A 13,260-nucleotide genomic window follows, 5' to 3' on the forward strand; every position below is an offset into this window, starting at 1 on the left:
CTAACGTTAGCGATAGCCACAACAGATTGGAATTCATTACATATCATACATTTTACAAATCTGTAGCATATTGTATGAATTGCAATGCATTGCATATCACACAAATTGTAAATCATAACATATCATACGAAATGGGATGATGGACATCCACAAATGAATACATACCATATGAAACGTAACATATCATATCATCCTAATTGGAGTGTCCTGGGTTTACATTTACTATGTTACATCTACTCCTGAGTCCAGGTTGGTGTGTGTGTGTGTGAGTGTCAGTGTGTGTAATAGAGAGAGTGTGAGTGTGTTTGTCGACACACTGAATTCATTAACTCAGCCAGGACACAGATCGGCGGCCACACGCTAGCAAGATGTCATGTCCCACTTCTTGTAACCCACTGAGAAGAGCGTGACCCGATCTGACCATGGGAAAGTGCATCATGTAGCTTGGACAGTAGTCCATGAGTGACATATACTTGTTGTACAAACCGTTAGGAACACCTTCCTAATATTGAGTTGCCCCCCCCCCCCTTTTTGCCGTCAGAACAGCGTCAGTTCGTCGGGGCATGGACTCTACAAGGTGTCGAAAGCATTCCGCAGGTACGCTGGCCCATGTTGACTACAACGATTCCTACAGTTGTGTCAAGTTGGTTGGATGTCCTTTGAGTGGTGGACCATTTTTGATACACACGGGAAACTGTTGAGAGTGAAAAACCCAGCAGCATTGCAGTTCTTGACACACTAAAAACGGTGCGCCTGGCACCTACAACCATACCCCGTTCAAAGGAACTTTTGTCATGTCCATTCAACCTCTGAATGGCACACATACAGTGGCAAGAAAAGTATGTGAACCCTTTTGTAATTACCTGGATTTCTGCATAAATTGGTCATCAAATTTGATCTGATCTTCATCAAAGTCACAACAATAGACAAACACAGTTTGCTTAAACTAATAACGCACAAACAATTCTAGGTTGTCATGTCTTTACTCAACACACCGTATAAACATTCACAGTGCAGGGTGGAAAAAGTATGTGAACCCTCGGATTTAATAACTGGTTGACCCTCCTTTGGCAGCAATATACCTCAACCAAAGTTTTCTGTAGTTGCTGATCAGACCTGCACAACGGTCAAGAGGAATTTTGGACCATTCTTCTTTACAAAACTGTTTCAGATCAGCAACATTCTTGGGATGTCTGGTGTGAACCACTCTTTTGAGGTCATGCCACAGCATCTCAATCGGGTAGAGGTCATGACTCTGACTGAGCCACTCCAGAAGGCATATTTTCTTCTGTTGAAGCCATTCTGTTGTTGATTTACTTTTGTGTTTTGGGTCGTTGTCCTGTTGCATCGCCCAACTTCTGTTGAGGTTCAATTGTCGGACAGATAGCCTTACATTCTCCTGCAAAATGTCTTGATAAACATGGGAATTCATTTTTCTGTTGATGATAGCAAGCTGTCCAAGTCCCTGAGACAGCAAAGCAGTCCCAAACCATGATGCTCCTCCACCATACTTTATAGTTGGGACGAGGTTTTGATGTTGGTGTGCTGTGCCTTTTTTCTCCACACATAGTGTTGTGTTCCTTCCAAACAACTCAACTTTAGTTTCATCTGTCCACAGAATATTTTTTGCCAGTTGCATTGTGGAACAACCAGATGCTCTTTTGCGAACTTCAGACTTGCAGCAATGTTTTTTTTGGACATCAGTGGCTTCTTCCTTGGTGTCCTACCATGAACACCAATCTTATTTAGTGTTTAACGTATCATAGACTCGTCAACAGAGATGTTGGCATGTTCCAGTCTTTAGCTGACACTCTAAGATTCTTCTTAACCTCATTGATTATTCTGCGCTGTACTCTAGCAGTCATCTTTGTAGGGCGGCCACTCCTAGGGAGAGTAGCAACAGTGCTGAACTTTCTCCATTTATAGACAATTTGTCTTACCATGGACTGATGAACATCAAGGCTTTTAGGGATATTTTTGTAACCCTTTCCAGCTTTATGCAAGTTAACATTTCTTAATCTTGGGTCTTCTGAGATCTCTTTTGTTTGAGGCATGGTTCACATCAGGAAATAGGAAAATGCTTCTTGTGAATAGCAAACTCACAATTTTGTAAGTGTTATTATAGGGCAGGGCAGCTCTAACCAACATCTCCAATCTCATCTCAATGATTGAACTCCAGGTTAGCTGACTCCTGACTCCAATTAGCTTTTGGGGTTCACATATGTATTCCAAGTGTTTAAATGATAATCATTTGTGTGTTATTAGTTAAGCAAACTGCGTTTGTCTGTTATTGTGACTTAGAATAAGATCAGATCTAATTTATGACCAATTTATGCAGAAATCCAGATAATTCCACATATTTGTTCTTGCCACTGTACACAATCACTGTCTCAATTGTCTCAAGGCTTAAAAATTGTTCTTTAGCCTGTCTCCTCCCCTTCATCTACACTGATTGAAGTGGATTTAATTAACAAGTGACATAAATAAGGCATCCTAGCTTTCACCTGGATTCACCTGGTCAGTCTATGTCATGGAAAGAGCAGGTGTTCCTAATGTTTTGTACACTCAGTATATATCCTATGGTCAAATGCAGAGGTGCTTAATAGATGGACAAACAGAATGCATGAACTGTGAACACGTATGACTAATAATAAAATAGCTTTTAGGTTGTGAGTGAGCTAAAAGAAAGGGGAAATAGGGATACAGGTACTGTAAAGGGATACTTCAGGAGGAAATGAAGACCTTTATCTACTTCCTCAGATTTGTATGCCTCTGCGTGCAGTTTGAAGAGAGTTGCTAACTAGTGGTAGCGCAATTGCTAACTAGCGTTAGTGCAATGACTGCAAGTGTCTGGTTTTGCACTGACACAAGTTAACATTGGCTCGCTTCATTGCCAAAATCCCGAAGTATCACTTGAATGAGGAGCAACAGAGACAGCAAACACACAACAGCCCAACAAGTGGCACTTCAATCCAAAACAACAGCACACCCACTCCTCCTCTGCTGAGCTCTCACCACTCTCTCCATCACTGTCACAGCCTGAATTACTGTCTTGACTGGCTGCCCCTCTCCAGTACCACTTACACACAGTGTTGACTGGCTGCCCCTCTCCAGTACCACTTACACACAGTGTTGACTGGCTGCCCCTCTCCAGTACCACTTACACACAGTGTTGACTGGCTGCCCCTCTCCAGTGCCACGTACACACAGTGTTGACTGGCTGCCCCTCTCCAGTACCACTTACACACAGTGTTGACTGGCTGCCCCTCTCCAGTACCACTTACACACAGTGTTAACTGGCTGCCCCTCTCCAGTACCACTTACACACAGTGTTGACTGGCTGCCCCTCTCCAGTACCACTTACACACAGTGTTGACTGGCTGCCCCTCTCCAGTACCACTTACACACAGTGTTGACTGGCTGCCCCTCTCCAGTACCATGTACACACAGTGTTGACTGGCTGCCCCTCTCCAGGACCACTTACACACAGTGTTGACTCGCTGCCCCTCTCCAGTACCACTTACACACAGTGTTGACTGGCTGCCCCTCTCCAGTACCATGTACACACAGTGTTGACTGGCTACCCCTCTCCAGTACCACTTACACACAGTGTTGACTGGCTGCCCCTCTCCAGTACCACGTACACACAGTGTTGACTGGCTGCCCCTCTCCAGTACCACGTACACACAGTGTTGGGGAGTGGGGAACTACATATAGTTCTACTAGTAATTTAATTACATTTTGTAGTAGTAGTGGAGTGATAGTTGGACTAAGTGGTAGTTGAACTAAATTCAAATCTAGGTAGTGTTTTCAGTAGTTCATTGTTTGCTTTGCCATGCAGTGGTGTAGCTTCAATCTATAGCTAGTTGACTCCTAATATCACTAGTAGTAATAAGTATAATTTTGTCTTCATCTAGTGTTGTTTAGTACTGTATTTTTGCTAGCTAGGGCCATTTACTTTAAGTGCTGTCTGTCTTTCCAGTAGCCTACTTAGCCTACTTAGTGTATGAACTGCTGACTGCTCAGCAACCGCTAGGATACCTGGGGCGGCAGGTAGCCTAGTGGTTAGAGCGTTGGGCCAGGAACCAAAAGTTTGCTATATTGAATCCCCGAGCTGCCAAGGTAAAAATCTGTTGTTCTGCCCCTGAACAAGGTAGTTAACCCAGTGTTCCAAGGCTGTCATTGTAAATAAGAATTTGTTCTTAACTGACTTGCCTAGTTAAACAAAGGTTAAACTTTAAAAAATGACTTGCAGCTGATTGTTGACACATCAACCAGGAATAAAGGGCAGGGCAATTTGTGACTGTTATTGTTTTGGTAATCAGTGGCTGTATTGGAGGGGGAGTGGTTTCTCCTCTCCTATGCAATCAGCAATTAGTACCGGGAGGTGTGCTCTTCACCTCAGCTAGGCAATTAGCAATTAGTGTCAAGCCAGTCAAGGCTTCAAGATGGGTCACTCAACTGAGACTGCTCTCCTCTGTGTCACGGAGGCTTTTCGCTCTTCCAAAGCTGACTCTCTCTCCTCTGTTCTCATCCTCCTCGATCTATCTGCTGCCTTCGACACCATGAACCATCAGATCATCCTCTCCACCCTCTCAGGGCTGGGTGTCTCAGGGTCTTCACACTCTTGGATTGCATCCTACCTGGGAGGCCACTCCTACCAGTTGACGTGGAGAGGATCCATGTCTACACCACTTACTCTCACTACTGGTGTCCCCCAGGGCTTGGTTATAGGCCCTCACCTCTTCTCTCTATAAGTAGCCAGGTGGTAAAAACACGTAGCTGTATTCATTTATATCCACTAGATGGCACAGTCCCTTTAAGAGATCCTTAAATAATGTGTGAGAGAGGTTACAAGATTGTGCATGCACAGTGTGTAAGAGTGAGAGCAAGCAATTGCATCAGAGAGCTGTTGAAATCCATCGTGGGTCCAACGATACTTTAGATGGGTAAATACTGCATTTTATCTTACTCTTGTACCAGAATATATCATATTCTGCATCACCTGCAGTGTATAAGATTTTGTTTTGTAATATTTATGCAAGATGGTCATGCTAGCTTGTTGATACTTTCAGATTGACATGAGGATGTTAGCTTCTTGCCAGCTGAATACCAGTGGTCTCAGAACCACGTGGTGGAGTTGATAACATTATTTGAAGCGTGAGTAAATATCAGAATGACTGTCACGCCCTGGTCGAAATATATTGTGTTTATATTCATTTATTTGGTCAGGCTAGGGTGTGACATGGGTTTATTGTGGTGTGTTTCGTCTTGGGGGTGTCTAGCATAGTCTATGGCTGCCTGAGGCGGTTCTCAATCAGAGTCAGGTGATTATCGTTGTCTCTGATTGGGAACCATATTTAGGCAGCCATATTCTTCGAGTATTTCATGGGTGATTGTTCCAGTCTGTGTTCTTGCACCAGTTTAGGCTGTTTCGGTTTTCACGTACGTTTATTGTTTTTGTATTGTTCGTGTTTTCGTCTTCATTAAAGATGTATCGAATTAACAACGCTACATTTTGGTCCGACTCTCTTTCACCCGAAGAAAACCGTTACAGAATCACCCACCACACCAGGACCAAGCAGCGTGGTGACAGGCAGCGACAGCAGAAGCAGCGAAAGGAGGAATGGACATGGGAGGATGAATTGTTCAGAGAAGGACCGTGGGATCAGCCTGGAGAATATCGCCGCCCCAAAGACGAACTGGAGGCGGTGAGAGCTGAGAGGCGCTGGTATGAGGAGAAGCAACAGCGGCAGCAGGAGCAACAATATCGGGACTACACTACTTGGGAGGAAATAGACAGGTGGGCGGTCGACCCAGGGAGAGTGCCGGAGCCCGCCTGGGATTCGCTGGAGTAGTGCGAAGAGGGTTATAGGAGAATGGAGTTGGAGAGACAAGCACGGCGGCGCGGAAGGAAGCCCGAGAGTCAGCCCCAAAAATGTATTGGGGGGGGGCTCAGGGAGAGTGTGGCAGAGTCAGGAGTCAGACCTGAGCCAACTCTCCCTGTTTATCGTGAGGAGCCAAGGAGGAGACCAGAACCAGAGCCGGTGTTAGAGGTGAGCGATGCAGAGACTGTGAAGGAGTTCATGGGGAAATTGGAGGAGAGAGTAATGAGGGAGTTGCTAGTTTGGTGCTTTAGGTACGATATTCGTCCGACGGAGCGTGTCGGGGATTTGATGGCACCTGGGTCAGCGCTCCATACTCGTCCTGAGGTGCGTGTTAGTCGGCTGGTGAAAATTGTGCCAGCCTCACGCACTAGGCCTCCTGTGTACCTACCTAGCCTTGCACGTCCTGTGCCAGCCCTGCTCTCAGGCTCTCCAGTACACCTTCACGGTCCGGTCCATCCTGTGCCACCTTCACACAACAGTCCTCCGGTGGCAGCTCCCCGCGCCAGGCTTCCTGTGCGTGTCCTCGGCCCAGTACCACCAGTGCCAGCACTACGCACCAGGCCTTCAGTGCGCCTCGCCTGTTCAGCGCTGCCAGAGCCTTTCTCCTCTCCAGCGCTGTCGGAGTCTCCCGCCTGTTCCGCGCTGCCAGAGCCTTCCTCCTCTCCTGCGCTGTCGGAGTCTCCCGCCTGTTTAGCGTAGCCAGAGCCTTCCTCCTCTACAGCGCTGCTGGAGTCTCCTGCCTGTTCAGCGCAGCCAGAGCTGCCAGCCTGCATGGAGCAGCCAGAGATGTCAGTCTGCATGGAGCAGCCAGAGATGTCAGTCTGCATGGAGCAGCCAGAGATGTCAGTCTGCATGGAGCAGCCAGAGATGTCAGTCTGCATGGAGCAGCCAGAGATGTCAGTCTGCATGGAGCAGCCAGAGATGCCAGTCTGCATGGAGCAGCCAGAGCTGTCAGTCTGCAAGGAGATGTCAGTCTGCATGGAGCAGCCAGAGCTGCCAGTCTGCAAGGAGCTGCCAGTCTGCAAGGAGCCGCCAGAGCTGTCCATCTACATGGAGCATCCAGAGCCGCCAGTCAGCATGGAGCAGCCAGATCCATCAGTCTGCCAGGATCCGCCAGTCAGCCAGACTCTTCCAGATCTGCCAGTCAGCCAGACTCTTCCAGATCTGCCAGTCAGCCAGACTCTTCCAGATCTGCCAGTCATCCAGACTCTTCCAGATCTGCCAGTCAGCCAGACCCTTCCAGATCTGCCAGTCAGCCAGACTCTTCCAGATCTGCCAGTCAGCCAGACTCTTCCAGATCTGCCAGTCAGCCAGACTCTTCCAGATCTGCCAGTCATCCAGACTCTTCCAGATCTGCCAGTCAGCCAGACCCTTCCAGATCTGCCAGTCAGCCAGACTCTTCCAGATCTGCCAGTCAGCCAGACTCTTCCAGATCTGCCAGTCAGCCAGACTCTTCCAGATCTGTCAGTCAGCCAGATTCTTCCAGATCTGTCAGTCAGCCAGGATCTGCCAGAACCGCCAGCCAGCCAGGATCTGCCGGATCCAACTACCTGCCTGAGCTTCCTCTTAGTGCTGAGCTTCCTCTCAGTGCTGAGCTTCCCCTCAGTGCTGAGCTGCCCCTCAGTCCCGAGCTGCCCCTCAGTCCCGAGCTGCCCCTCAGTCCCGAGCTGCCCCCCAGTCCCGAGCTGCCCCCCAGTCCCGAGCTGCCCCCTCAGTCCCGAGCTGCCCCTCAGTCCAGTGGGGTTCTGGGTGAGGACTACTAGGCCATGGTCGGCGGCGAGGGTGGACTATCCTAGGACGCAAGGAAGAGGGACTAAGACATTGATAGAGTGGGGTCCACGTACCGCGCCGGAGCCGCCACCATGGACAGGCGCCCACCCGGACCCTCCCTATTGTTTTGATGTGTGTCCGGGAGTCCGCACCTTAGGGGGGGGGGGGTTCTGTCACGCCCTGGTCGAAATATATTGTGTTTATATTCATTTATTTGGTCAGGCTAGGGTGTGACATGGGTTTATTGTGGTGTGTTTCGTCTTGGGGGTGTCTAGCATAGTCTATGGCTGCCTGAGGCGGTTCTCAATCAGAGTCAGGTGATTATCGTTGTCTCTGATTGGGAACCATATTTAGGCAGCCATATTCTTTGAGTATTCTCTTTCACCCGAAGAAAACCGTTACAATGACATTCTATTTCATGTAAAGCTTCAGGGTGTTGTATTTCGTTTTTGAATCATAAATAAATATTTAAATATTGATATGATATTTCCCCCAGTCCATTCTGGGTGAGATGAGGATCTACTGTTCCATGAGGGGTTAGGGTATCACGTGGACAGTGTGTTTGTAAGTATTCCTATTGTTTTAGGACTAAATGTATTTTTGTTTTTCATGCACAATGTCATTCTGTTTATGGTCATCTTGTACCCAGATATCTGAAATGTTAGAGGTCCATTCTAACTGAACATTGTGGTCTCTGTATTTTCTTGTGTTTCTATAGAAAGCAGAGCCACTACCGTTTATGCATTTCACTTTGTACTTATTGTACTCATTGTTTTTATGCACTTTACTAACAGATTTATTTCACTTGATCGTGATTTAAACAGAACTTTACTTTACGGTGACTTCAACTTGCGGTGATTTCCCTTCTATATTATCCTATTTGAAATGTAAACTTTGACAGAATAAACAACCCTAAATTAGTTTGTGTCCTGTGAAGGGTGTACTTTCGCCAGGCTACATATACACAGGGTTGGGGATGTAAGGGATTACAAAAAACGGTAACTGTAATCCGTTACATTACCAGCAAAAATATTGTGATCAGACAACAGATACTTTTGAAAAACTAGATGATTGCTTTTAAATTCCGAAAGGATGTTTGGGGGAAAAATGTGACACTTCTCTGTTTTCTCAATGACATTCATATCAGCATTGTAAAAAGGCGCAACTTTAAGTTTGTTCCACCTGAGCGTGTCTGACCACAAGTCAGAGTCCACTATGATGACACACCAAATGTGTTTGATGGATCGTGGAAAAATATCAGAAATAGGCTTTTGTAGGCTACAGTCCAATCTATGTCTTCCAATGGTGCGACGGCTGTCGGCATCCAAGGATTATGCAACTTGAAGAAACGCTTGGATGACAGCAGTGGCGTCGTCTACGGCGATACGGATATCACTTATTATTGGTACCTGTAGTGCATTGATGTGAATCACACTGCTGCTCTCTCATTTAGCTATTTCTGCCTTACGGCTTGAGGTTGTTGGGGATGGCTGTTCACAAATCCAAATGTTTATTTGAACCCAATAATGGTTGAATTTAAGATGCCTATCAATCTTTGTTTTTGAAACCAGTGGACAGCCAGGGAAAAATGCTCTTTTACAACAGCTGCATAGTGCGGATCCCAGGCTATGGAATAAAATTGGGCCTTTTATTGCTCAATCTAATTCATGCTGATAAAATACAAAATCCATAGGCCTAATGGACACATGCTCAAACTCGTACACTTTTGATAGACTTAATAGGGCAATCTGTAGTTGCTACATCCATTTTTGGACTTATAAATTATATATAGTAATGTAAAGACATAATTGAATCATATTATTATGTCACGCCTGCTCCCACTCTCCCTCCCGGGCACTCGAGGGCGCCAGGCTGCCCAGCACTATGCACTCCTGCCACCATCATTACGCACACATTTTTCCCTCGTCACACTCTTCAGTAATTCATTGGACTCACCTGGAGTCCAATGAATGCCTCCAATGAATGCCTCTAATGCCTCTTAAGGGGAAAGTAATCAAAAAGTAACTGAATGTAATCAGATTATGTTACTGAGTTTGGGTAATCCAAAAGTTGTAAAGGATTACATTTAGAAAGTAATCTACCCGACCCTGCATACACACCAAGTCACTCAGCTTCGTCATATCCTCACATGGTCTCTCCTATCATTGCTATGCAGATGACATTGAACTCCTTTTCTTCTTCAGCCCCTTCTGACACCCAGGTGGAGACACACATCTCTGCGTGCCTGGCAGATATCGTGCCTGGCCCACGACCTCAAGCTCAACCTTGACAAGACGGAGCTTTCTTATTTCTCCTAGATATAGGACAGACACATCAAAACCTTATTCCTTAGGATTTAATTTTTTTACTGTCTTTTTTGCCATTGATGGATGTGTTATTCAATGTGTTTCTGTGGTATTTGGTACTGAAGGCCGAATTCAATATTTAATCAAATACTTCTTAAATATATTTTTGGTATACCTAAAGGGTCCTAAAATGTTAAATCAAATAGCTAAATGATCCATGGTAGGACCATCTTAAAACAATTCCATATGCCAGTTCATAACCCACCCCCCAACATCTTCGAGAATTTGTGTTAATTCCACAGCAGCCCCCCCCCCCCCCCCCCCAAAAAAAAAACACCATGTGATTTGAATGAGATAGTCATAAATATATTTAAATCCGTATTGCTGAGTTAATAAAATGTAAAGGTAGCTGCCAATTGAGCCCACATACGCAGCATTTGCAGTCTCCACGAACGCAGGGACATTGCCTTTAAATCGAGCTCTAACACTGATCTTCCTCAATACTTTGGCGATACGAATTAAATCCTGGCCAAAATCAAAGCTAAAAGTTAAAGGTGGTCATATTTTCATTGACCCGCTGACACAAAATCAAAGTGGAAATCTTACAATGAAAAGTCACAATGTATTAAACACAACTTGTACACAACTTGTAAATGATCAGTAAATTACAATCAATCAAACCCATTGTAACACTGCAGGCATCCCAATTAGGTGACACAAAGGCAGAAAGGCTTGAGTAAAGGGTATACTTACGGGTGCCATCAAAGTGGTTGGCGATGGTGTCCAGGAAGGTGTTCTGGGGGGCCAGGAGGCCCTTCATCACAGGCATGTTGTCCAACGATGAAGACAGAGCTGGGCTCACCAAGTCACTCCATCCCCGAACAGACAGAGCTGAGAGGAGGGCGAGTCAGACTAACGTGACTCTGCAGTCTGCACTTCAACAGATGCTTCTCCTTGATCCTGCCTCAGCACTCAGCTACAGGTCAGCTGGGTATCAGTGGCATTTACCTCAGTCTCAGGTTTATAGTCTTCCTTCTTCCACCTTTCCTCTTTATCCCAAGTAAGGCTGCTAATCTTTCTCTTTAGCTCCTTCCTTCTCTGTAGTGTGGGTAGTTATTCTTCTCACCTCGGATCAAGCTAAGGTGTTGTAACTCACTGTCAGCTTCGAGTCATCAAGTTAGGTAGTGTATCTCTCTGTTCTTCTCTCCTCACGGATCAGTCTGAAGTCTCATCTAGTCCCAGCAGGAGAGCAGGATGCGCACGCCACTTCCGTTATCTGAGTCTGTACTCTCTCTCTATCACAGTCTTTGCCATTCTCTATCGCTCTCCCACCCTCTACTCTCTCTTTCTCTTCCTCCCTTTCCTCTTTCTCTTTTGTCTCTCTCTCTCTTTCACCGAAAGCGAGAGCCCCCTGCTTCTCTCCACTTCTCACTGTTTATTAACAATCAATTACTCTGTTCGTTCTCCTTCTTGCGCATGCTCTATACCTTATTTTACTCTGTCCTCTCGTCATCTCTCTCCTTCACACACTAATAGACACTCTCTCTTGTTGCACCCCATCTAACAGAAACACTGGCAATCAGTAGACCAGTGAATCTCATCTGGCTTTCTCTTTCGTTCTGCCCCATCCCCTCCCTCTTTTTCTGCTGTGCACACCACTGCCATCATCCATTTCTGATCCTGTATCCTTACTAGGAAATAGGGAAGAGAATACCCATGTATACCTGTTGACATGCACAGGGAGGCAAATTGTACACGCACGCATGTAGGCACACACGCACGCACACACACACAGCTTTAGAATATATAAGGAACAAGATTCACATGTATATACATAAACACATACTGTACATCATCAAAAGCCTCTAAGGTCTTATAAGCATCTTACCCAGCTAGCACATAATGTTCTGAGAACCATGTTTCTTTGCGCTTGGTGAGAGCATGGTTGTCCTCTGGTTATTTTGCATACAACCTTCCCACAACGTTCTGGGAATGGTTCAGGATAGTTGCTTGGCCTTGGAACACTCTCAGCACATTTTAAGGAGCTTGACAAAAAAACAATTTTCTTTGTATTTCATTTCTCTAACAGAACATTTCCTAAAAGTTCAAACCTGGTTATATTTAATTTAACTTTTGGTAATGTTTTAGAAACGTTCTCCAACTGGTTTGGCATTGGGAATGTTCTCAAATAGTTCAGAGAACATTGAGAAACAACGTTCTTCTGTGGGAATTTCAGTACTTCAGCATAACATTTCCTACAGGTTTCCTCATGGTTCTATTTAAAGTAATGTTCTCAAATTGTTCCAAGTATATTAAGAAACAATGGTATTCTGTGGGAATTTCAGTACTTCAGCATAACGTTTTCTTTAGGTTTTCTCATGGTTCTATATAAAGTCATGTTCTCGGAACATTAAGAAGACTTTCCATAAAAACCACAAGAAAACATTAGTAACGTTCAAAGACTGTTTTAAGAATTATTTTAAAAACATATACATTCTGTTCTCAGGGTCAACAAGGGGTCTCTCTATCCTCTATCTTGTTAAGTGTGTTCAGGTGTGGTGGCCGAGTCCACTAATTGGCCACACCTGATGTTAATGAGTGCTTGTTTCCTTTGGAGTCTGTTTGAATAGACTAAAATGAACAGCTTTGTATGAATGAAAAAACATGGCATGCTAGCTCCATCCTGGTGGCCCAATGGACTAATTCCTTAGATTGAAGCTCATAGGTTCAAATCCCGCTGATGCCGTGCCACAATAAATAAGAAATGTGTTTGCATGATTAATGCAAAGTAAATTCATTTCCATATGTCCTATCTGTGCTTGGAGTTCAAAACAATTAACCTAAACTAGCAGTGTTATTAAACGTCTTATTGAAACAGTCAGTGAACTTTTAGAAAACTACAAATAACCTTTACATTTCATTATCAGATTGTTAATGAAACCTCCCAGGAAAACTTTCAGGGAACCATAGTAAAATGTTCTCTAAACCTCCCTGCAACCTAAAAATGTAGGTTGTACATTCCCAGAACCCCCCCCCCCCCCCCCCAAAATGATGGCTTCATTCTCAGAACCAATGGGAAACCTAAAATGTACATTCCCACAACATGGAAGGAACCAAATGTGCTTGCTGGGTAGCTTGGTACTGCATGAGTAGATGAATATAGAAATGTGTCCCAGACAGACTCCCTCTCTCTCTTAAGCATCTGCTCTAATTAGCACCTCCTCTATACCTACCAGGCGGTCTGACACATAACCGAGAGAAAACATGGCACGGTGAGCGCTTGTTGGTGTATTTCT

At 45.2% G+C, this 13,260-nt stretch overlaps 1 protein-coding gene across 1 annotated transcript in view; it reads right to left on the reverse strand.

The window, feature by feature from the left end:
* LOC109897290 (potassium voltage-gated channel subfamily H member 4-like) overlaps positions 1 to 11,159 on the reverse strand; it is a 37,419-nt gene extending 26,260 nt beyond the window's left edge. The window contains exon 1 of the mRNA XM_020491821.2: positions 10,718 to 11,159. Within this exon, the coding sequence (XP_020347410.1) occupies positions 10,718 to 10,793 (76 nt within the window). The 5' untranslated portion in view covers positions 10,794 to 11,159. The remainder of the gene's footprint in view (positions 1 to 10,717) is intronic.
* Between the last annotated feature and the right edge of the window lie 2,101 nt (positions 11,160 to 13,260).

This window comes from Oncorhynchus kisutch, linkage group LG10 (assembly GCF_002021735.2).
Source record: "Oncorhynchus kisutch isolate 150728-3 linkage group LG10, Okis_V2, whole genome shotgun sequence".
In the NCBI taxonomy this organism is placed as follows: domain Eukaryota; kingdom Metazoa; phylum Chordata; class Actinopteri; order Salmoniformes; family Salmonidae; genus Oncorhynchus; species Oncorhynchus kisutch.